This window comes from Anarhichas minor, unplaced genomic scaffold, assembly GCF_050575085.1.
Source record: "Anarhichas minor isolate MPS153535 unplaced genomic scaffold, ASM5057508v1 ptg000030l, whole genome shotgun sequence".
NCBI classification, from domain to species: Eukaryota; Metazoa; Chordata; class Actinopteri; order Perciformes; family Anarhichadidae; genus Anarhichas; species Anarhichas minor.
Window position 1 is genome coordinate 10,413,717 of NW_027466476.1, and position 23,446 is coordinate 10,437,162.

Genomic DNA, 23,446 nt, shown 5'->3' on the forward strand with positions numbered 1-23,446 from the left:
CTTTTTTGTGAGCTCGGTATTTTACTTCTGATGTGTTAAACAACGACAGCTTACCAAGGACCTCAAGCAGGAAGTGTTTCCTTCTCTGCGCTCTCTAACTGAAAGGCTTCGGCCTGCCTCTGCGGTGCCAGATCTAAAAGTATCGATGCTCTAAAGAGACACACGGGCATCTGTCTCGATGCAATTCTGCCCTTCACAGCCTCCTCGTTCATGTCAAAGACCGAATGCTTTGGCTCAACACTGGTGCTGAGAAACGCCAATCAAATACATGCAAACTCCAGGAGAATGCTTAGTAGTATATACATGTGTGTGTTTGTTTAGCCAGTCAAAAACAAATCTGGGCTGATGCTGAACCCTTTAGAGCTCTGCTGCATGGACTCCAGAGCATTGTTTCCTCTTCACATCACTGCACATGAAGTTCTAACAGTAATGTGTGGCCTCGCTGTCATTGTGTCCTTTCACAGACCAGCTGAGGAGCCGGCTGAAGGAATACGGCCTCGTGACTCCCTTCAGCACCGACTCCCACGGACGCTACCTGTCGCACCTGCTCTCCGCCACCCACAAGCAGCGCGTCAAGAGGGAGGCGCTGTCCTCCGGCGGAGCCGAACAGAAGCTTTTCTTCAACATCTCCGCCTTCGGGAAGGAGTTCCACCTCCGCTTGCGCCCAAACACCCGGCTGGTGGCGCCGGGCGCCATGGTGGAGTGGCACGACGAGACGGCGGGCGTCGGCAACGTCAGCAACAGCGTCGACGAAGGCGGGGCGGAGAGGATACTGCACCGTGAGCTGCTCAAGACAGACTGCACCTTCATCGGCGACATCACAGACGTACCCGGGGCCTCGGTTGCCATTAACAACTGTGACGGGCTGGTAAGTCCTCCTCAGCCATAAAGCTTCTTACTCCTCCACCCCGTCAAACCTTTTCATTACAGAAGTGCCCTGACCTTATCAACTCTTCTCTAATGGATTTTAAGTGTCCGTAACTCCTGAGTTTAGCCTTTCTTTACGTCTGCGCTCGGGCATTTTTACAGCACATTGTCCTCGGAGATATTCTTCAGGCCTTTTTGTACAGATGTTTGTCACGGGTGAGTGGCCATCCATTGCGCCCACAAACCCAACGGATCTTCCCCCACCGAACCTCTTCCCAACATAAAACACCAGTTCCCTTTGTGCTCCACAAAAGTCAGCAGACCCATCCTCCCCTTCACCCCCCATAAAACACTTGAACAGTAATCGGGTGATGACCTGGGCCTGAATCTTTTTGAGTAGGCCAACAAGACATCTCTGTGTTTAAGGAAGAGACTCGACTCGCCTACAAACTTTAAATGAAGTTCTCTGCAGGAATGCTGCAGACCTTTTTAAAAAGCAACACAAGGGACGTAGTGTAACTCACGACTCTTGGGCATTCGCAATCTGTTCTAAGATAAAGCTGATGTTAATTTATTGTTTTATTATTAAGAGCAGAAATTCATCCTGCTAACAGGTGCTGTCTCAGGAGTAGTTAAATAGGTGGGCTACACCTGCAATCTGTCCAGCTGCGATGTGTTTGTTTTCCCCAACATGCATTCAGGAAAAAGAAGAAAAAAGTCAGGAATTGGTGATAAAACTCTCGTGTGTTTTTAGCCACAGACTCTAGGAAGCACAATGACGGCCGATCCAGCACTGAAAGGTCTAAAAGCAGGTCAGATCCATCCTTTATCCGGTGAAACGTCTCCACACGGATGAGATTTGCATATTATTTTGTGCGGACGTTCATTATTCCCAGGCAATGCATCCTACTGACTTTAGTGACTTCCTGTGTTTTTCTTTTCCCTTTTGGTTTTTATTGAAACATCTCTACAACTTTGAGACGGATTGCAGTGAAATTTGATCCACACATCCACGTTCCCCGTGGGATGAATTTAAATAATTGTTCTTCCAGCCCCATTATCTAGTTAGAATTAGTCTAATGTTTTGTACAGTACTACTTTTCTTTAAGCTACACAGTACTTTGTGTTTAGCATTTAGTTCAGTGTTAATGAGCTATTCTAAGCATGCTGACGCAGTGCCCTGTCATCATCACTACTTTTGTAGATGATGTTTTCCCAGTTATTGTCATTATATCCATTTTATACCACTGATAGTAATAATAATAATATAACAGCATAATAATACAAGCACACATTTTAAAGAGCAAATATTGTTTTATTCTGAAGAATTTTCAGACATTGGAATTAAAAAGTCTGTGGAAGAAAAAAAAGTGAAGAAATGTGAAAAAAAATATTAAAATATTCTAAATAAATAAAGCAAATAAAATAAAACCACACAAGCAAAAAATATATGAAATGGCCGCTTGAGCTCTGTTAATAATGGGCAATGTCTTATTATAGTAGGAATAACCCTTCTGTTTATTTTGGCATCATTCTTATGCATGTTCATATATCGAAATATAAATTTATGACGTAAACATGACCACGGCCATGTCCATACATCGTACAAGAAGTCGATAACGTAAAATATATATAAGGCGTGGGTCGTCCTTTAACCAGGAGGTCGGCGGTTCGATCCCCTGCTCCGACTGCCTTCGTGTTGAAGTGTCCTTGAGCGAGACACTGAACCCCGAGTTGCTCCCTGGGAGCTTTACAACAGCTCACTGCTTTAAAATGCTTAGGATGCATATTTATTGTATGTAAATGTTTGCAGATGTCCATTGAAATGAAGTTAAAAGTTGTTTTTATTTATGGAGGTGTATGAAGTCATGAGCTACATCAGGCTGTAGTTATTATGATAAACTCATCGTTGGTTTTAGTGTCTTCAGGGGAATGTTTGACGAGAACAAAAAGAGGAAGTAACACCAGCCGTGTTCTGTTAACAACGTGTCCTCACCGGTTCATCTGGATTCATCACCTCTTTATACCTCAGTGCGCCGTGCCATTTTAGATTGCTCTGGGCTGCTTTTAGAAAAAGGTAACTATACGCTCAAAATCTGACTGCAACATCAAGCGCAGCCTTTACTGCTGCATATCAAAAGGCAGCACTCGTGAAAGCAGTTCCTTCAGGACCGCTGCGATGACTGACGCAAAGACAGGATGACAGCGAGAGCCCTCGGGACTTAAATCATTGTGAAACATGAATGCAAGGCCTGGCGGTCTGCATTTTCTTAGATATGAGTGTGTGTGTGTGTGTGTGTGTGTGTACAGGATTTGATTCTCAGTTGATGGCCAAAGGTGCTCTGCAGGGGTTCACTTTATTCTCTCCACATTACATCAGCACAGGTAGAGGAAAGATTCTCCCCGGCGGGGCATGGCAGTGTGAGGCTTTGACAGAAACTGACCTGCGTTTTTTTTTTTTTTTATGTATTTAAATGTGCTGACTTCCTTGGAAAATTTAAACAGGTTCATTCACAAGCAGAAGGTCTTGTCCTGCATGAAACGTGAGTCGACCACCATGTGACGTCAGACAAACAACAAACAGTATTCTTGCAGAAATAAGAAATAATAAGAAATAACAAGATGACACTTTTCTGCAATCTAAATGTAAAAACTAGATCTGAAACACTTCTTTAAACCCACAAGAAATCTGCATTTGTTTCAAGGCTGAAGGTATTAAAGTAGTTTTTGAGTGAGGCAGGAATAAAAAAAAAGAAAATCACTGGCGTCAGTTCAAATGAGAGACGACTGAAATGATAAATTAGGCTTTTCCTGTCTTTTAAATATCCCCCTTAAACAGACTCTTGAACTTCCTGGTAAACAGTTTTGAGTGATGACCTCGTGCTGCATGAGACGACACGATCAGAAAAGTCCAACACAAAAAGTCAAGTTAATAGTTTGTTCTCAAATATGTAACAAAAAAAAAACCACCATCACAGTTTCATGTTTGAGAAGATGAAACCAGTGAATTTTTGCCATTTTTGCTTTAAAATAAATTACAAACATTTAATTGATGATCAAAAATTGGTGGCTACTTATTTTTGGTAGATGAACTGATGAATTAATCACCCATTTAAAGAAGATAATAATCCCATATTTCTACTGGCAGAATGAAATTTTAATCCATCTTGGATTACGGCCATTTCCATCTTGACTTTTTTCAACCGTTGAACAGAAATGACCATATTTGGACTGCTGAGGAGTGACGCACGCACTGATGCCGTATATATTGCTCTGGTAGCTGCAGCGACCTGTCAGTCACAAGGTATTATGGTCTGTTTGACTCTAAATGGACCATCACTTACTAAATGAACATCATGCTGTGTTGAAGAAGACTTGAAACTAGAGATTGAGACCATAAACTCATGTTTACAATGTTTACTGAGGTAATAAATCAAGAGAGAAGTAGAGTCATTTTCTCATAGACTTCTATACAACCAGAGGAGTCGCCCCCTGGTGGACATTAGAGAGAATGCAGGTTTAACACACTTCTGCATTGGCTTCACACTTCAGAACCGGAGGTTGCCGCCTGGTCAAGCCTCGAGTCTTTCAGACATGACTTGGAAGTCAAAAAGCAAGTTTTTCTGCTCTATTAATGCTTAGTTTGGAAACTACAAGAGCACATTAAGCACAATGGCCAAAAACAGTAAGTAATATATCAAATCATCTGTATGTGCAGCTCTTCATGAGGCCCCACAATGACTTTCTGTCTATTTTCTAAAATGACACGGCTGGTTTACGCTTCTCACTCACACAGACTCTTCTGTTTCCTCTGTACTCGGCCGTTTACTCCCCCTGAGTGGTTCCGGGATTGCACATCATTTGATTCAATAGAGTTTTATTGAAGTGGGAAAAGGCTCTTTAATTATGAAGAGTTCGGTAACCGTCAGTGAGCTCAGTCACTCGCGGGACAATGTGTTCACATAGTTTGATGTATTCTCACAAAGCAGCATTGGGTTTCTTATTTGTCAGTCTTTCGTTGTGCTGCAGTCACATTTGAATGTCTGACAGAAGTTAACGTCTCTGAAGCGTCTCTGTGTGAACTCCTAATATAATCTCCTGAACAAAGATAGAGCCACTCTGACCTTTACGTCAGTCCTCTGCAGGATTTCTCCGTTTCCTTCGATTGCAGCGAGAGGAAGCCGTTCATCACTTGGGCAGATTCAGTCTCTTCAAGACATTTATAGTCGAACCTCGCCGGAGATTCAGGGCCGAGAGGGGTCCACACAGGATGTGAGAGCATTGCTTTGTAAATACTTGTCGTGGCAGGATGTCACTTTGAAGATGCCAACGGCCATCAAACGTCTGTCTCTTTGCCCGGTGGAAGGCGGATTTGAGAAGACTGCTGCTGCACGCAAACACTGTATGATACCACACTACAGTGTAGAATAATATCAGATTTTTTTCAATAGTACAGAAAATCTGGATAAAATCTGAATTTAAAAGTTGCAGCTTTCTGCAGCTCAAATACTTATTGATTTCTCACTTTCTTTATACTATTAAAATTAAGGAATTTATTATTGTTTTTGATTGTAAAACAATCAATAATTAAGTAATGCTGACCGTTCAACCACCGTTTAGTTTGACCATCTCTTGTTTCTATCTTATCTAAATGGACACATAGTTAGCAGCTCATTTGTGCTTTTTACTCCAATTTTTCTACTCCATCACTTTCTATGACTGGACGTATTTTCTAAGCTGTCAACATCACAAGAGGACTTTATTTACGGTAAACTGCAGTGATCAGTGGTCTGTTACAGCAGGAAAACTACATTTTGGATTTGGTGGGGCATAAAATCTGTTTAAACTGACCTGCCTTCAACAAAAAAAGGTTATTTGAGGGTAAAAATCAGTGAAAACTTTACAATGCGATACATATGATGCAACACGATACAATACAAAAAAAACAAAACTATTTATAGTAGAAAAATCCGGAAGAAGCCCGAACACTCTGTAGTGTAGCTATTTCCTCATATTTTATTACTTGAAAGTGACTCAGCCCAGTTCTTACGTCCCTTTCTATTATTGGAAGGATTTTCCGTGCCATCAACGTCGCAAGAAGACGAGATTTATTGTAAACTGTGATAGTCAGTCCCCTTTTATGGCAGGACACAAACACATTTTTAATATGTTGGTACATAAAATCTGGGCAATAATCAGTTTTAAATGATGGGCTATGTGCGTTTGAACACTATGCTCCAAAAACGCAGGTAATTTCTGATTTTCAAGCTACTGTTTGCTCCTCAGTCTTCACTGGGACCGTTTGATGTTTTTGGGCACAAAGTCAGCCGATCATTTGTGCCTATTTGCCCAATTTTTCACTCCACATTTATTTCTGGAGGCAAAATGTCAACATCACAAGAGGACCTCATTTACTGTAGTGTGTCATGAAACAAAACTAATTTGGATATTTTTTCGGGACATCCAATCGAGGGGGAAAGAAAGCCTGCTCTGCCTCACGCTGTTTGCAGCCTGAATGCAAAGCATGCACAGGACTGCATAACTGGAGATCAAACACTCTGCAAACCAGTGGTTGCTGATGAAAAAGCCTGTCGTTGGGGGCCAGTGGTCTTTGATCTCAAGTGGTAGCCTTGGCCCTCGCTAGGTGTGTGTTTTACTGTGTCTTAATTATAGCCAGGCTGCTGTCTGGAAGTCTTTACTGCAGCAGGCAGGCAGCCTGCTAAATGCTTATGAGGCAGATACTTCCTCCTTCAGCAGCAGCAGTAGCAGTGTGGGGGCGAGGTGAGGGACGCTGGTCTTTGCCGGCCTGTGTGGGAGACAGCCATCATGTTTCATGCATATCAGAGGCACCAGGGAGAGGGGGTTTTCTTTTCTTCTTTCTTTCTCGGTAAACGCGGATGAATCGCATCAGAGCTGAACTCTGTTCTCTGCCTCATTTTAGTCTCGTATTGAAAAACCAATCTGTCAGGGGTCACACCAGAGGGTGCGTTCAAATATGACGCACAGCAAACAGTCTGTCAGCTCATTTATGTCTCCCGTTCACTCCAGTGATTCATGGTTTCTGCTCCAAAACCTGAATCACTGTTCATCTCATTACCGCCGTTAAGGATTAAGGACACTTCATAGCTATTTTAGAAGTACAAATGGTCTTACTGCTAATTTATTTTAGATTTTGCTCAGTGGAATCTGGGTCCCATTAATTCTCCTTCAACACTTAACGAGCCCTTTAGGTGGTCTGGATTCTTCCAGTATTCACTACTTCTATTTCGGACATTTTGGTCCTCAGACCCTCAGTGGGTGTTTGTGATCGGATGCGTTTGTCTGGGTCGGGACCCGCAGGTGGGTCGAAGAAGATTTTATAAGGGTTGCCAAATAAATTTGCAGAATTTCTCCCCCATAGTCTTCTATTTTACGTTTATATCTGCGGTACACCTTGTTCTAATTAGTGAAGCCACCTTATAACATTGAGTCTCATATGAAAAGGCTAGTGTGCACTCCGTTTGTTTAACTGACGAGAGGAAATTAAAAGAATGAGATGGTCTCTTAACGTGCCTAAATGCCTTTATTTGGTCTAATTTACAAAGTATTTAATATGTGTGTAAGTTTTCAATAACGGACGCTTAAATCAAAGCTGTGGTTGTGTTTGGGTACCCCGCTGTTTCACTGGTCTATAAGACTTTCTGTTCAGAGAAACTTCAACTTGCTCTGTTGGTACCTTAGCCTGCATAAAACATGGACGTAGACTCTGTGATGTCCCCCATATGTTTCCCAAGAACCAGTGAAGCTCAGGCTGGCCTCAAATAGTCAAACAATTCTGTATAAATGTTTCTCTTTCAAGCTACTGTATTTATAACTCATAGCAAATGAGTACAGTAATAAACTCTTTAAATGTAGCTGCCGCAAGGCATAGTGGGACGGCATCATCTCCTTTCCTTTGGTAAAGGATGGTTTAGTGAACCCTGTGCTAAAGGAGATACGAAAGGAAGCATTGATGCACCTTTTCTTAGCATTCACAGTATTCGACCAGCTCTTATCATGGCTGCCATTTGAATACTTTGGGTTCCTTTCGCTCAGTTTTTCACTCAACTTTACGAATGAAAAAAGACTATTTGATTGCTGCCTCAAAGTGTCCAGCTCCAGCCGTTGCCATCTTGGCAGTACTGACACAGTACAACTCGTGGCTAATCCAAAAGTAGGCAAAAGTCAAGATAGAAACAGACAGCTAGCGGCTAGCGACCTGAGCCGGGTCACTTTAAGTGGCCACTCCCTAAATTATGCATAACTTTAAGCCTTAATATAACTAAAATCGGTGAGTGTTATGAAAATGTAAGCTCCCGTAGAGTTGGCTATAATATAGTTTATTTCTGCTGTTAAGTTAACATGAAGGGTCTATGGGGATTGACTCTTTTGGAGGCAGCCTCAAGTGGCCATTTGAAGAACTGCAGTATTTGTCACACTGAGCTCATTGCAGATATATCTCTAGTTTCACAACAGAAATGCCAAACTAGGTTTAAGGTAATTTAGACGCAGTGTCAATATCACATAGTTTGTCCACTAGTAAACAATTACGAGTAGATATTACACTGTAAAATGTCCTGCTCAGTAAATGTTATGTTTTTGTTTTGAAACATATACCAATCAGCTGCGATGTCATTATCTGATTATTAACGAGCTATGCAGCATCGGGCGGATTTTAATTGTACAAGCTCACATTGATGTAACTTTTCTGGCTGTGTTCTGAAAGCTTTGCTAAAATATTCATTACAAACGAACGCTCTGAATGTTGCCAGACACACATGGATACGCGATCTTGCCAATGGCTTCCTTTGAATTATCTCTGTGTGGAAAGAAGGGCTGCTGCTGCTTCGCTCTTTGGCTGGAATGAAAGTCTTGATCTTGGTGATTTTTTGCAGCAGCAGACTGTCTTGTTTGTGAAACTTCTCTTCCGCTGAGAAACACTGCAGCCTTGTGAGCTTCAGATGCTCTCAGCGACGCTCTTTAATAATTTAAGGGTTAATGTTTGGACCTTTTTATTATGAAGATCGATTTGACTGATTCCAGAACGTCGAACCTGAACCAATCTTCTGTATCTTATGCCTGCAAAGATCAAAGAGCAGACATACGAGCTGTTGAAATCTAACACAAGCTGTCTTTTCAACTTTTTTGGGAAATATGAGCTCCATGAAAGCGTTTGCTTCCGTTTATGGGATATAATGACAGTGTTTGATCCTTGAAACACACCTGGTCTGTGATGGAGTTTTTTGTTTTTTACGAGTACAGTACTTCCATCGTTAACAGTCGGAGGCAGCGACTCAGCCGAGGATGGTTGGCTGTGTTTCTTTTTCACGTACAGAACACGTCTCTTAAAAAGAGAAAAAGGATCCTGGATAACAACGCAGGAATGTGACTGACCATGAGATGTCAGAAGTGGGGGCATGGTGTATCATTCCCATCCTCCTCTTCCTCCTCCACCAACACAAGTCCATGTCTGGCCTCCTCTCTTGTGCTCACAGGGTTGCCCTGTCACAGAGTTGATGCTTCACATACTGCAGATGTTTTATTGTGGAGCCCTGAAAGGCAACAAGGGGAAGCTTCTCATGTCCGATGTATTTTTGGACTTCAGGACTCGGGGGAATATAATCTGTGTGTCTGCTTTTCGTCCACGGAAGAGTGTGGATTAATGAGTTGTTCGTGATGAGTAACTCCCTCATGCTGTTATAAATTAAGCCTCAGAAACATTCAAACTTTTTAATTTTTTCCTCTGAGCGTTCAGAGACAAACATGGAAATAAACCAGTGAGATTGCATTGAGTTTTCACATTGATGCAAGGCTGCTGCTGATTCATTATTTATAGATGACTCTTAATACGTCCTCTTGGATGTAGCACACGCCTGACACCAGTATTTACTTACAGCGATGTTGAAGGGAAATACTTTCCCTGCAAAACTCATCTCACACTTTATGGTGTGTCCTGAAGTTTTGAATGTCTCTCTGTATGATTTTAGCCAGGCCGGCAGTGTGGCTCTAGGTATGACGAATGGCTGTCTACCACTGTGGTCCAGACTGAAATACATCAACAGCTATTTGATGGATTGCTCAAATAGCTCAGCCATTCATGTTTCCCAGAGGATGAATCCTCATGACTTTAAGAGCCACCATGGGGTTAATGTTTGTGGTATTTGATGGATTCCCATGACATTTGGTTTATATGTTCATGTTCCCCAGAGGCTGAACCTTGAGGACTTTGTTGGTCCCCTGACTTTTCCTTAAGAGCCACCAGGAGGTTAATGTTTGTGATTTTGAGTCAACTATCTGAACAACTATTTGAACGATTGCCATGGAATTTGGTTCGGACAGTCATGTTCCACAGATGATGACCCCTCATGCCTTTCTTGGTCCCCTGACTTTTCCCTCAGAGCCCTGAAGTAAATGCCTCAATTGCAATTTGTGTTTAGTGCTAATTAGCAAATGCTAACATGCTAAACTAAGATGGTGAACATGGTGAACATTACTCTTGCTTAACAGTAACATGCTGGCAGTCCAAAGTCGTTTTGAGCATGTTAGCTTAGCATGCTGACATTGTGCTCAAAGCACCGCTGGTCCTCAATTAGGTGCAACTAGTTTAACTGCTTGTATCAACTGTGTATCTATCTGATTCCTTATTTCTTGTAGAATCAGGGTTTTCTGGGATAAAAGAGATTTGTAAACGTTTAGAGATTGTTGTTATACCACGGCATTTATATCTTAAACATCTCTGCTTGTACTAGGGCATTGTGGGCAATGTTGCAAATCAATGATCGGGACCGCTTTCTGGCTTTTGAGGATGGCTTGACGACTGAGTCAACTCCGTCCAACGTGTGTTTGAAAGCTCAGAGAAAAGCTAGTAAATGAACCTTTTGAGTTGAGATTATTTTGTCACACAATATCAAGAAAGATGCTTAAATATGAACGGTTTCTATTCACAGTGTAGTTTCACTTTATGCAGTATATTGCAATCATGACGTAAAACTATGTTGTAGAAGGGCTCATACATACACTACTTTATCTCAGTACTTTGTAAGTGTGTGAGCACAATGTGAACACTTCTTTAACAGGAACAAGCATGAGTAGTGGTGCTTTTGTAGGTGAAAACACAGCAATATTTTGACATGCTGGAGATGAAAAGCTGTCAAAATCCTGCCCTAAAACCCCAGATCCACTTTGATCTCCACTGATCTGATACAGAATAATGTAGAACAGTACGTGAAGCACTACAGGAGGTACTACAAATCACCACAAAGAGCCGTTAAAGGAGAGCTCTGATGCAGGCTGTCAAACAATATGTAATTGGCTTCACAGTCACTTGTAAGCATAAATACACAGTCCTTTTCAACACACATACAGTGATAATACAGTGATTATGATAGTATGGGAGTCAAATTGAGAGCAGGGACGTCACAATGGAAAGTGACATCCCTCCTTGTTGTCGTTGCATCTTTGACAGATTATGACTTGAGCGATCACATAGAAATGCATTTGATTTGCTGCCATTTATCGATGTGGCTCACAGCTGACATCCAGGTTTTTTCCAATTCCTCCTGATTATGGAACATCAGCTCCGTGTCACATGTGAGAGGAACACGTTTTTCTGCACTTTCAGCTGCAGCATGAAGTGCATCTCCGTGCCACGGCTTGTAGTTCGGCGTGACAAACAAAGTGTAAGCTGCCTGGAAATGCCTTAAAGCAACCATGAAATACTGCTTCAGCCTCGCTCATTTGTTTCCATGAAGCAGGACAGCTGGAACAAAAACCTCCTCTTACTCTGTGCTGCATGAGGGAGGATTTTATTTTCCTTTTTTTTGTTTTCAAGCAGGGCCTTGGCAGGCAGGCAGGCAGGCAGACCGATCGACTGACAGATACAGACAGACAGGGGCTGACCTGAGAACAGCACCGACTGGGTGTCTTGCCTGTTGATATGAACCTTTACCTCGCCAGCGGCGCTGTAAAACTTGGCCACTTCTTAAATGTGTGTCATGTTGCATAATCGGCTCTGCCAGCCAAAAGGGGTGAGGCACTCCTGTGTCTGCGGTGTGTGTGTGTGTGTGTGTGTGTGTGTGTGTGTGAGGCTCGCGAATGTAAACACACGCTGCAGCCCTGATGGGTAACGCATCAGTTGGAGTATCCTATTCAGAGCAAAACGCCTGCCTGTTGGAGGACATTTGCTCCGCTGTCAGTTCCCTCCAGGCAGCTTTAACGCCTCCGGGCGAAGACCTCGCCCTCGGGATGGAGGGTGACAAAAATGAGCAAATAAGAAATGCTGTTGTTTTGCTATGAGGTACGTGTGCTCAGTGGCATAAACTTTTGGACCTCGGAGACATAAAAGGGCATTCTGGACGTGCACAGCTCCCGACATATCTGGAGCTGCCGTGGGGAGAGGTGGGAGGGAAAACAAGTAAAGAAAATATCCTATTTGATTAGAAACAGAAAGCGAGCCAGTTCCTCTTTGCAGCGAGCTGTAGTCGGGCACAAGAGTTTTATTCACTAATAGTTCTTAATGTTCCCTGTTGACTTAGCCGAGGCTTGTTGCAGAGGCTTGACCCCAGAGCTGTTTGGGTGTATGGTTTGAGGTACAGGAGGGGAGGCACACCAAGATATGCAAAGCCAAGCTATTTCTTCCAAGTTTTTTCTCCCCAGCAGCCGAGGCTCCGGTCCAGCGTGTGCTGCCGGGGTGCTTTTTTTTATTGATATTTATGTGTTTAAACATTTTTAATCATGACCTGTATAAACTTAAGAGGAGCCCACATTTTCTGCTGCCGTAACAGACGGGACATTGAGGACCATTCACCGGCGCGAGGCCTTTTTATTTTTAAGCTTTCAAGTGCGGACGCTTCAGCGCCTCCTCAAAGCCGTGTGTAAATGTTTGCTCCGTTCGGCGGACACAACTGAAATAAATTTGTATATTGTTTCTAAGAGTGCAGCCTGTGTTCACCTTTTTCTTCGCCCAACACCAAAAAGCTTTCATTCATTTCAGTTTATCATCTGTAAAGCGTTTGACTTCCTAACGTTTGACTCTTTTTCCAAAACACCGCAGAAGGCAGAAGAATCTGTTTGAATACATCTGAGGCTGAACTTCAAACACAGATATGCAAGAAAGACGAATTGAGGATATGGATAAGAGGATTCATTATCATGTGATCTGAGATATTTGAGCACATTTCTGATTATTATTGTGAAGCATTCTCTGAAATAGTTTCTGCTCCCCTGAGACTTTCAGTCACCTCTCCCACAAATCACAAGAAATGAACTTTGTGTATTTTTCCCCCCTTAAAGTCCCTTTAAAGGCCGGGGATGAAAATGGCAGGTAATGATGACGAAGGTTTGCTCACATTTTTGAAAGCAAACACACCTTTGAACAACACCGAGGGTGAAAGGTGGCAGTGTCCTGGCTGAATTCAGAGCCTTTTTCAACGTCGCAGTACCTCAACTTTTTTTTTTTTTTTTACGAAAGCACGTTCATACCGACCTCCTTAAGAAGTTTAGACTGAAAGAGACTGTTTTTGAAAAACTGGAGCCCTTCAGCTGAATCCCATATGTTTTTCTTGGCAGACGAGTGCTGTCTGCTTGGCCCGGGCTGATGTTGGGGATATTAAACTGATGGAACACAGGACTCTTGATCCCTTTTTTGAGGGTTGTGTTTAGGTACAACTGTGTGAGCCTCTGTCAGACACCTGCCATTGTCTCCTCCAACACCCAAGACTGTGTGGCAACAAAGATGAGCCCTCAGAAACCCCTTCTGCTCCAGAGCCAAACTTGAGACGAGAGGGTTTTTGAGTCTTGCGAAACGTGAACGTGTGTTTTTAAAGCCAGTTGTTGCACCACTTCTTTTTTTCTTTTTTTTTTACACTAATCATGGGATTCTTGCCAAACAATCATCCGCAAGGCATGTTAACTTGCAGACTTCCCTCCCGGAGACACAACCTCCCGCTGGAGGTGTGCTCTTTGTTTGTGAAAGAGATTCCTGGAGGATAATTGTTAAGTAGTTTGGATCAGGGTGACGCGATGCGTGAATACGTACATGCGGGTCTGTTCAGATAATCACATTCGTGCTTTGTTCCACACATCGGTTCACCTGAGGTTGACCTCACTGATGTTCGGCGGATTAAATTCAATCTTAGATCGTTGGTTTGAGGCTATGCAAAGTATCTGAGTTGTTGTTTTTTACTTTTTAAAATGCAGTCTGAAAGCTAGAGTTGGTGATGTTCTTCAAAAACATTTAGTCATATTTGTTGACATGCTCTGACAAAAACAAGAAGAACTGTCTGTCACAGGACTGATCGTTTCATTCGGCCCGGATGTGATGAACTATCCAACAAATCAACTAGTGATCACATAGCAGAACCTTTGGCTTTATGAGGGGGGGGATGATGATTCTATACGTCCATACATCATCTGGAACCTGAAGATTCAGGCGCTGTGTCTCAAGTCGGCCATAAATCTTTGAACAACACCGAGGGTGAAAGGTGGCAGTGTGTCCTGCCGTTAAAGCTTTAACAGACATTGTGTTTTGGTCAGACGGCTATTCAAATGTTGAAAGTTGAGACTGAATAAGGGCTTAGAGCTACATGATGAAGGTATGCGATGGCCAGTTGTTGCACCATTTCTTTGGTTGATACCATTTGTTACGTAGATTTGGTGCTAAAATAGATACAAATCAAGGGAAAATAACACATTTATCCTGCCTGCAAAAACAATGTGTGCACGTCAATGTGCTGACTGGTGACGAGAGCCGGTGGTGTCACAGGCCCTACATGCTTTGAATAACACAGGAACATCCAAGAAGCAGCTCCCTAAAGTAAAACCCAAAGCCTGAAACTGCAACAAAGCCCTTTTTTAAAATATTAGTGGGTCTCCTGGTTTCAGTTCATCATATTTTTATCCGGATATCACGCTGCACAGTTCCCTTATTTATATATAATTACATTATGTTACTCCAGGAAGAAGAACCACTCTATGTCCTTTCAATTATTCATCCAGCAGCCGTCCAAACCACCGTTCTTTAAGGGCTGTCTCTGTGTGACAGAGAAATTCACCACGCAAAGAGAGCAGAGTCCTATTTCCTTCTATTCAGTTGTCTCTTTACACATGGTTCATATTCATATATACAGTATATATATATATGAATATGAACCATATATGGGCTGTATTGGTGCTTCCCTCGAGCTATAATAGCATTGGCCTTTTAAATATTCCCGCTTCATTGTCACTTTTACCAGCAGAATAAGAGCTTATGGATCAGAAATGACACCTCTGACGGGCTTTTTTAAAATTGATTTAAAAGAGTATATTGTGGTAAATCCGTTGCCTTTTACGCTACTTTATACTTCTATTTTTCTACATTTTGGACTCAAATATTGAACTTTTTAATCTTCTGCAATTTTTTTAAAGCTTAGGTTACTTTGCAAATTCACATTATTAATACAACAATCTTAATCCAATAATATATATCATCCTAAATTATGAGCACTTGGTATTTGAAGTATACTTTGATGCTAATGCTTAGGTACTTATATTGGTTACAGAGTAATTCTACACTGTAGTATTGCTAAATGTCTGAATACTTCTTCCACCTCTGGTGTGCAGTATCAGCCGGATTACTAAAACACTTCAAGTATAGAAAGATATTTTCGTGACATGAATGAACTAAAGTGACGTGAGAATGAACAAGTGGTGTGAAAATGAACTGGTGTCCCACAGTAGAGACTCGTGTCCTTTAGATCAGAGTTACTGTGGACAGCTGAGATCCTCCCACTGCCGGAGAAGAGATGAAGGCTCTCAAGACCTTTTCTCCTAATGTGTGTGGTCCGTATTATTCCAGCCAGAGGTCTCAGTTTCCGTGCTTCAGTCTCACAATCCTTACATAAGGACTGTTGAGCTAATAATATCTAACATGTCACATAATGAGTGTGAAGTGTGGAACATCGCTGGCTGTGGTCGTCAGATTTTGGTAATTTACCGTGAGACACCACGTTTTTAGTTCCTATTCTTGCATGTCAGACAGAATTTGTGTCCTTGTGTGCACGTCAATAACAAAATTACACTTTTTTGAATCGAGTATCCAATTGTTTTTTTCTAGGAATGGTTGGATGGACTATACATACCATAGTAGGCGTATTTGGACTGCGCTTTAGGCCCTGAGGCTTACAACCAAAATCCCTCCAAATATATGCAGCCAAGTTGTTCCTGAATCACCCAAAAAAAAAAAAAACACATTATCTGAAACATGGGGCAGGACAGTGTCAAATTCCATATTTGCATATGTTAAACTAATGATTGAGCAGTTAAGCCTCGCTTATAGACATGAGCTGAAATCGTGACGAGGAAACTCCGTGCGAGTTTCTAATCGCGGCAAACCGACATCCTCCCAAACTGTAGGGGGCAGTGTATCAAAAACTCTACAATGTCTACAGACACTAAATAAACCGGCCTTCACGTACCGGTCTCTTCATTTTTCCCACCCTTTCGCTGATAAATGTTTGTGATACATCAAATTTTTGGCCAATCCGGCTGTCTCTGTCTTTGTTCATTGAGGAGTCGGACAGATGCCTGCACTTCCTCACTTCTGCCACTAGCAGCTCATCGAAGTTCTCCATTTTTCTCTTATCGGATGTTCACGGACGGGCGAAAAAACGCACCTGACGGAACCCCACGAAGTGACGTATCTGATGAGGCGACGTCCTTTTAGCCGCGCGGACACTCGCAATAGATGCGACTAGCATTAATCAAGCGTTGTGCTAACCGCATGGCTCAAAGGAAGTCTGTCTGTCTATACATCTGTGTCAGCGACATTGATCCAAACTGAAATGCTTGCTGTCATTTCTACGGTTTTCTTATAATGAACTCAATGAACGACTCGTTTAGCCGTCAAAATCCTACAAGCGTTGGAGACGTCGCATGAAAAGAAAGAAGCATTGCTTTCTTCCTCCTTCTTCAGCTCGTTGCTCTGGCTGTCCTCCACTCAACAGATTCTCAGTCGACTGCTTCAAGAATAGAATAAAAAATGAATTCCAGGACGGCTGTGTCCAATTGCTTACTTATGTCTCCATTCAGTCAGAGTGGTGAGAGCTCAGCGCTTTGCTTTGGGGCGACACAGATTACTGAAACGCATTGCTCATTGAGACGGGGGCGGATTCCTGCTTTGGTTAAAGACCCAGCGAGCTAAATATTCACAGTTTTATTTTTTCATCACAGACAAACTCAGATTAAAGAAAGAGTTTAAAAACTATGGGTTGCATAAATATATATACAGTATATTTATTTTTTTATTTTTTGAAGCGGCACCAATCAGTGGCTCTTTCACTGAGAGTGTTAGTCGTCGTATCTTTGATCCGGTCTAAACAGTCTCGTGCGTCACGCTGTGGAGCAGCTTTTGATCAGCTCCGCGTCTCATTACGTGCACCGCTGCATCTTTATATCCGGACTCCTCACCATGTCTGCCTCTGCCGTGTGCTCACAAGAAGGTGACATCTTTAGATAGTTCATAAGGTGTTGAGAGTAAAGCAGCACCACCGGACGGATTCACAACTTTTATTTTTATCCAATTAACCATCTGCCGGTGTGTTCGCACGGCCTCCCACCTTCCACCGCCCGCAGAGACGCTTTGATAGGTCTGATCCCTGATTTATGATGAGTCTGAGTCTTCTGGTGGTTTTATTCTGTCTCAGTTGATCCTACACTGAAGCTTGCTGAAGGCTCAGATGCTTCTGATTGAGACCTTCGACCTTTCTTTTTTGGAACAAAGTGAATGAAAGACGGCCACGTTCAATTTGACTTTAATTAAAAAATACGCCTCCGTCTGCCTCCGCTGTCAACATGCCAGTGTTGAGGTGAATTTGTTTAGCTGCGAGTGAGTCGAGGTGGGAGATGAGCTCAGAGTAGATAAAGGAGAAGACGGGATGTGGTTTTTGGGGCGTAATGCCAAGAAGAATTCCTGCAGGATAATCCCTGCAGCTTGTCTCCGAACACTAGTGCATGTGAGGAAGTCGGTAGCTTAATTGGTGCATCGCTAAGCAAATGGCATTACAGCCGGACAGCATAGGCCGACATACAGAAAGTGTTTAATCTGTAGATGTGAGCGACGCCTGCAGGTGTCAGAATAATGCACAACAATAAGCAGAGGAGGAAATCCCTGCCGCAAACATGTTAAAGGTAACAAGGCAACAAGACTAGTTAAAAAATGTCCCCTCACGTGAACGTTTTCAACAATATGCTTGTTTTTATTTGTCTGTTATGCATTAATAACATCTGACGAGAAGACAAGAAGAGTTTTATGGCAGCAATGTGCCATTTGAAAAAAACTATTGGAAGGAAAACATCCAAAATACACATTAAAGTGTTTATCTTCCTACTTTGTCTGTTTGCGTCTGTAGATTTCTCCTAAATTCACCAAAAGTTACCATTAGAGGATGCCTAATTTGCATATTTAAAGATAACATTTCAGAAAGATGTCATGGTGATGTCTAGTTCATTTGTTTCACCCTATTCCCTTCAAAATGTATATACACATTTACAAAACATCTCTTTTAATTAAAGGCCGTTTTCTCTAAATGAGTTTTTTCTCAGAGATCTCCACTTCAGCAGCTCGCACAGACGCCAAACTGTCCAGTTCCATTCCTCTCTATATTCTGAAGGTTTTGACAGAAGGGTCTCTTCATATTTCATTCATAGCCTGATTTATGCAACATTTTATTTAAAAAAATGTCATGGCTGTTGACAGTACTTTCTAGTTGATGGAGTGATACAAAGAGAAATCCAGAATTCGCTCCGTTAAAACCTTTGACTCCAATATGTCGACAAACTGAAACAAGAATTTTCTATATTTTCTATACCTGCGGCTTTATCCAATGTTCAGATTTCTGTTCTGGAAATGTTTAAATATGTGCACATTTTTCAGCAATCGACTGGGGGAGTTTCATGGTGACACCTGTTAGTTAAAAATGTAACCCTACTCAAGATGAGAAGGAATCGAGATGACTTTGTGAGAGACGCGGTTCTCTTTGATGAGGAAGACGTGTCAAAGGTCACTAAATCCTTCTTATTCTATATTCATCACGTCCAGTGTTGTTGTGATGACCTCTAGCTGCCTTCAGAGCTGTCAGCTCCAGACTCCATCTGAATATAAACAGAATGTCCTGCAGCAAATTGTCCCTTTTGATTCAGATTTTCTCTCAGTATGTATCTAACAATCGCTAACAAACATTCAAGGTTTATTTGTGATTCCATTGCAAAAGCAACGTGTGGCCTTCACAGCAACCTTCACCGTAAGTCTGACTGTCAGTGGAGCCGGATCAACGCGACTGTTTGTTTACTAACAAACCCAACAGGGTGCGTTTCAGTGTGTGTGTCCTCGCCTCCAGGGCAAGTCGTCGCCGAGTAAATTAATACATTTACACATAATCGTGGTTCATAGCAGATAGAAGTAGATGCATTTTCAACACATTTGATGCAATTTCAGTTTGTAGCTCCCAGCGATGCTGCCACGTGACGTATTTCAGCACCATAACCCGGTCAGAATACTAACTCCTACGAAGCTGGTTATGAACTCGGTAAATCAACCCCGGGTTCCTCAATCTGGCTCTGAGCGCGTTCGCATAAAGGGGCGGAGTTTGTAACAAATAACCAATCACAAACATGGAGAAGTCTGCTGTCGGCAGAGCAGCATATTTTACAACCGAAGAGAAAACCAGATTAGATAAATATGAAGAAGTTCAACACATAACCCAGGCTCAAAGTAACAGTTTAAACAGACGCGTGCAAAAGAAATAAAGCTGGCAATAAATCACTGACTGAATGTGTAGATTAAAGTGATATCACTGCCTCATCTAGGGCATGATGAGTCTGACTGTAATTACATTCTGTTACATGAACGTGTTGCTTACCTGTATTCTTATAGCGTATATGATGATATCTTATAATGTCTTATTCTTTCAGCTGCGACCCCGGTTGCGAGCTCTGATTGGGCAGTGGGCGGTGCGTTTATTCCAGTTGATCTCTTGTCTCAAACATAAGCTGTTCTTGCCATGGGGATCTACCCCGGTAAGGTGTCGACCCTAAAGTCACCACGCTGATCCCAAATCCTGCTTCGTGGTGCAGACCCCTGGTCCTCTTGAACTTGATAAATCCGACTACATCAGCTTTATGGCCACATCATGAAAGGGTTCCCCCCCCCTCTCAGTCGATTAGTCCACTGAGATTTCTGTCGTCGGTTAGTCGTTTATTCATGTTTTCTTTTCATGCTGAATGACTGATTTCAAAGAAGCTCATCTCTGTTAAACACAAGGTTTAGAGCGGTGCTTTAGTGTGAATTGTCGATTAGAGGTTGATTAGTCGACAAACTCGTACAAGTCTACTAAGAACGTCTTTGGTCAAGGACAGCCCAAACAAGCAGCACAAATGTTTAGGATGTCTTTCGGTCATTTGGATGCCCAAACATTTAAATTCCTCTTTGCTGGCCAGCTGTTGGACTATGTGCAGCACACCTCAGGACATGAATATTCTGTCCACGGGTTCAAAGTTCCATGCAGACTTAAGTTAAGAACTGAGATTGGAGTGCAGCCAGTAGTGCGTGTAAACAGGAGGAGAGAGGGGGGGTGTTCGGTTGGTTGGGGACTATGGGAGTTGGAAAGGAGTTCAGTGTGCGTGTTGGTCGCAAAGCTCCATATGCGCACAGCCCGGCGGAGTGTTAGTGGAGAGGCCAGAGCGAGGTGCAGCAGTGAAGGCCGGGCCGACCGGCCAGACCGAGAGCTGGAACAAATTCCTCGGGAGCTCTGTGAGAGGTGTCTCTGTCTGCACACAGGTGCACAGTAGCGGCATTTTGATTTATTTTTCTGCCCCTCTAAAGGCTGAGCGTGACCGTTGGACATTAAGTTCAGTCAACGTTCCTCCCGTCTCGTCGAATGTCGCAGCGAAGCGATCTGAGCGCCGCGTGGCCCAGACGAGCAGATCGTGCATATTTGTGTTTTACATTTAAATCCTCGATGAATCAAAAAGATCACACAAGGCCGAGGCTTTATTTGCATTCTGACTTCATTTGCATTTTGTAAGAGCTGTACACATTCGTAGTAGGCTAGTTGTGTAGTTGGCATTATTACGTTATTTTATCATTAGTTTGTGTAATATTAATTGGTTTATGAATTCTCCATTATATCAAAGCTGTCGAGACAATAACGATTACATTCTGATTACATTGGTAAACTATCATATTAACATTTTATTGTTGGCACATTATAACATCATATATTCTATATTAAGTCTCTGTTCATGACTACCAAATTAATTTCAAAACATCTACAAACATTACATGAAACTTTATAAAAGCATCCAGATAATGTTCATAGACAGTCAACAAACTAATCATTAACCATTAATAAAGTCTTAACCGGCGTTCTAGATGTTAATAACGTGGATATCATTAAAAAATGTTCACGCTGAATATAAAATGTAATAATGTGTGCAAGAAGAATCCTTTCATTGTGTGTTGACAGTATAATAACAATCAACTCGAGCACTAACGATGGTTATTATAAAGTGTTGCCTGCAGCGCTACACGTCGGTCGCTACCACGCGTTTAGATCAATCAGTTTGTTTGTTCATCATCTTGTTAGCCGCACAGCGGGATACTTTATGATATCCCACCCTAAACTACGGGCATGACTGGCCTCGCATTGCAGGAAATCTGACGGCGGCGGGTAGCGATCACGAAGCAATTCCCTTCCTAACCGGCTGGTAATTGCAGACGGATTGTACGTTGCAGCTAAACAACAGAAAACAACATGGAGCGAGGTCACAGGGAAAGACTTTCATACATTTAAGCAGGCAATTAGTTGAGACAATCTTGAATAAATGACTAAATATCTCATTAGCATGTCTCTTCATCTATTTAACGCGTCTGTTTCGGGTGTCGGTGTGTTGTCTGTTCAGTCCCAATGAATCCTTGCTGCATACATCTACAGCAGCTCAGTGGAATCATTATCTTGATGTGTGACCTTGTTATCATAATCTGCCGGTGCTGAATGGATCACGGTTGATAAGTGAAAGCATGTGAAGAAGTCTGATGGCCAGAGTTCTCCGTACAGAGCAGCGTGGTTCCACACACAGTCATTGTCCGGGTGTTGTGTTGCAGGCCGGGATGATCCGCACCGACGCAGACGAGTACTTCATCGAGCCGCTGGAGCGAGGCACTCAGGAGCTGGAGCACCAGGGCCGGGTCCACGTGGTCTACCGCCGGTCCGCTCTGCTGCAGACCACCTCCGACATCTCTGGGGGCTACCAGCTACCAGGTAGGACCCACAACCACCAGGTTTTACTGCTACCGGGGCTGATAGGATTACTATTACTGCTACTATTTCTATGACTATGATGACACTGCCAGCGGCCAATTTATATACTGTCTGTATGTTCTGCTTTCAATTTGCAGATGAAGTAATGTGTGTAGTAAGGATTCTACAGTCTCAATTATTATTTGTATAAATAATCAATACTTAATTTGACGATATGCCTTCACAACCATGAACAAAACAAAACAAACAGCTGAAGGTCAGGAACTGTGTATATATGTGTGTAATGAATGAATCCCTTGAGGGCGGGTGAAGCCACATAAACCTGAAAGGAGTATCACCACCCGTATGGGCCGCACACCGGACAACAACAAGCGCTCCTCTTCTTCCACCCCCATAGGAAATAAAAAACGTCCCGGTAGTGTCTCAAGCCAGTTTCCGTTGCATCTACAACTAACCTCCATACGCATGACAGGAGGAAGCCGGGAGGCTTTTTAGGAAAAGGTGTTTTTTTGCGGTAATTTTTCCTATTTTTATGAATGGCAAGGTGATATTAGTCTGGTCCAGATCTGCTGTATGAAATACTGCCCACACATTTTGACTGATTCAGAATCCAGCTTTGGTGTTGATGGCTTTGTAAATGAGATTAGGAATTGGGACATCATGTCCCTGTGCCAGAGCCAGAAAAATAGTTCCATTCATGAGAAATACCGTCTGAAAAATTGCCACAAAACATATTACAGAAATAACAACATCTGTAATTTGTTATGGAAAAACATGAACTGCTTCTATTGCAACCACTTTATCTGCTTCTGAGCGTAGACTTTGGTGACCAGACGTCCGGAATAAATCTGGACAAATAACGAGTCCTGCTTGTTCCAAAACGTTGACTAAACCCAGGTTTTGATTAGTTATGTCCTTACAGAACATGAAATACTGATCGTTGGACTGGATAATGTAGTGATTTGTTTAACACTGCACTGCAGCAAAATTGAATGACCACTTATCACTCATTAACTCATCAACAGATCGTTGTTGCATCAGAGTACAAACGGGGATCAAAGATGAGCTGTTGGCTTTGAACTTGAGCTGCATTTGTCCTTTTTTCCTGGTCCCTAAGATCCTCCTTTGAGAATACAGCTAAGCCGTGACGCCTGTTTATTGAATTTACAATGATTGGACTTTGTTTGCGTCGGTCCTGCATCAGAATGCGTGTGGTGGAACATTGTTTTGGTGTCGCCGAGACCATTTATGACTGCGGTTTTTGT

At 42.5% G+C, this 23,446-nt stretch overlaps 1 protein-coding gene across 1 annotated transcript in view; it reads left to right on the forward strand.

The window, feature by feature from the left end:
- The window catches only part of adamts3 (ADAM metallopeptidase with thrombospondin type 1 motif, 3), a 115,578-nt gene that overhangs the window by 6,277 nt on the left and 85,855 nt on the right, over window positions 1–23,446 (forward strand). The window contains exons 3-4 of the mRNA XM_076104702.1: window positions 465–868; window positions 22,025–22,181. Of these exons, the coding sequence (XP_075960817.1) occupies window positions 465–868; window positions 22,025–22,181 (561 nt within the window). The remainder of the gene's footprint in view (window positions 1–464; window positions 869–22,024; window positions 22,182–23,446) is intronic.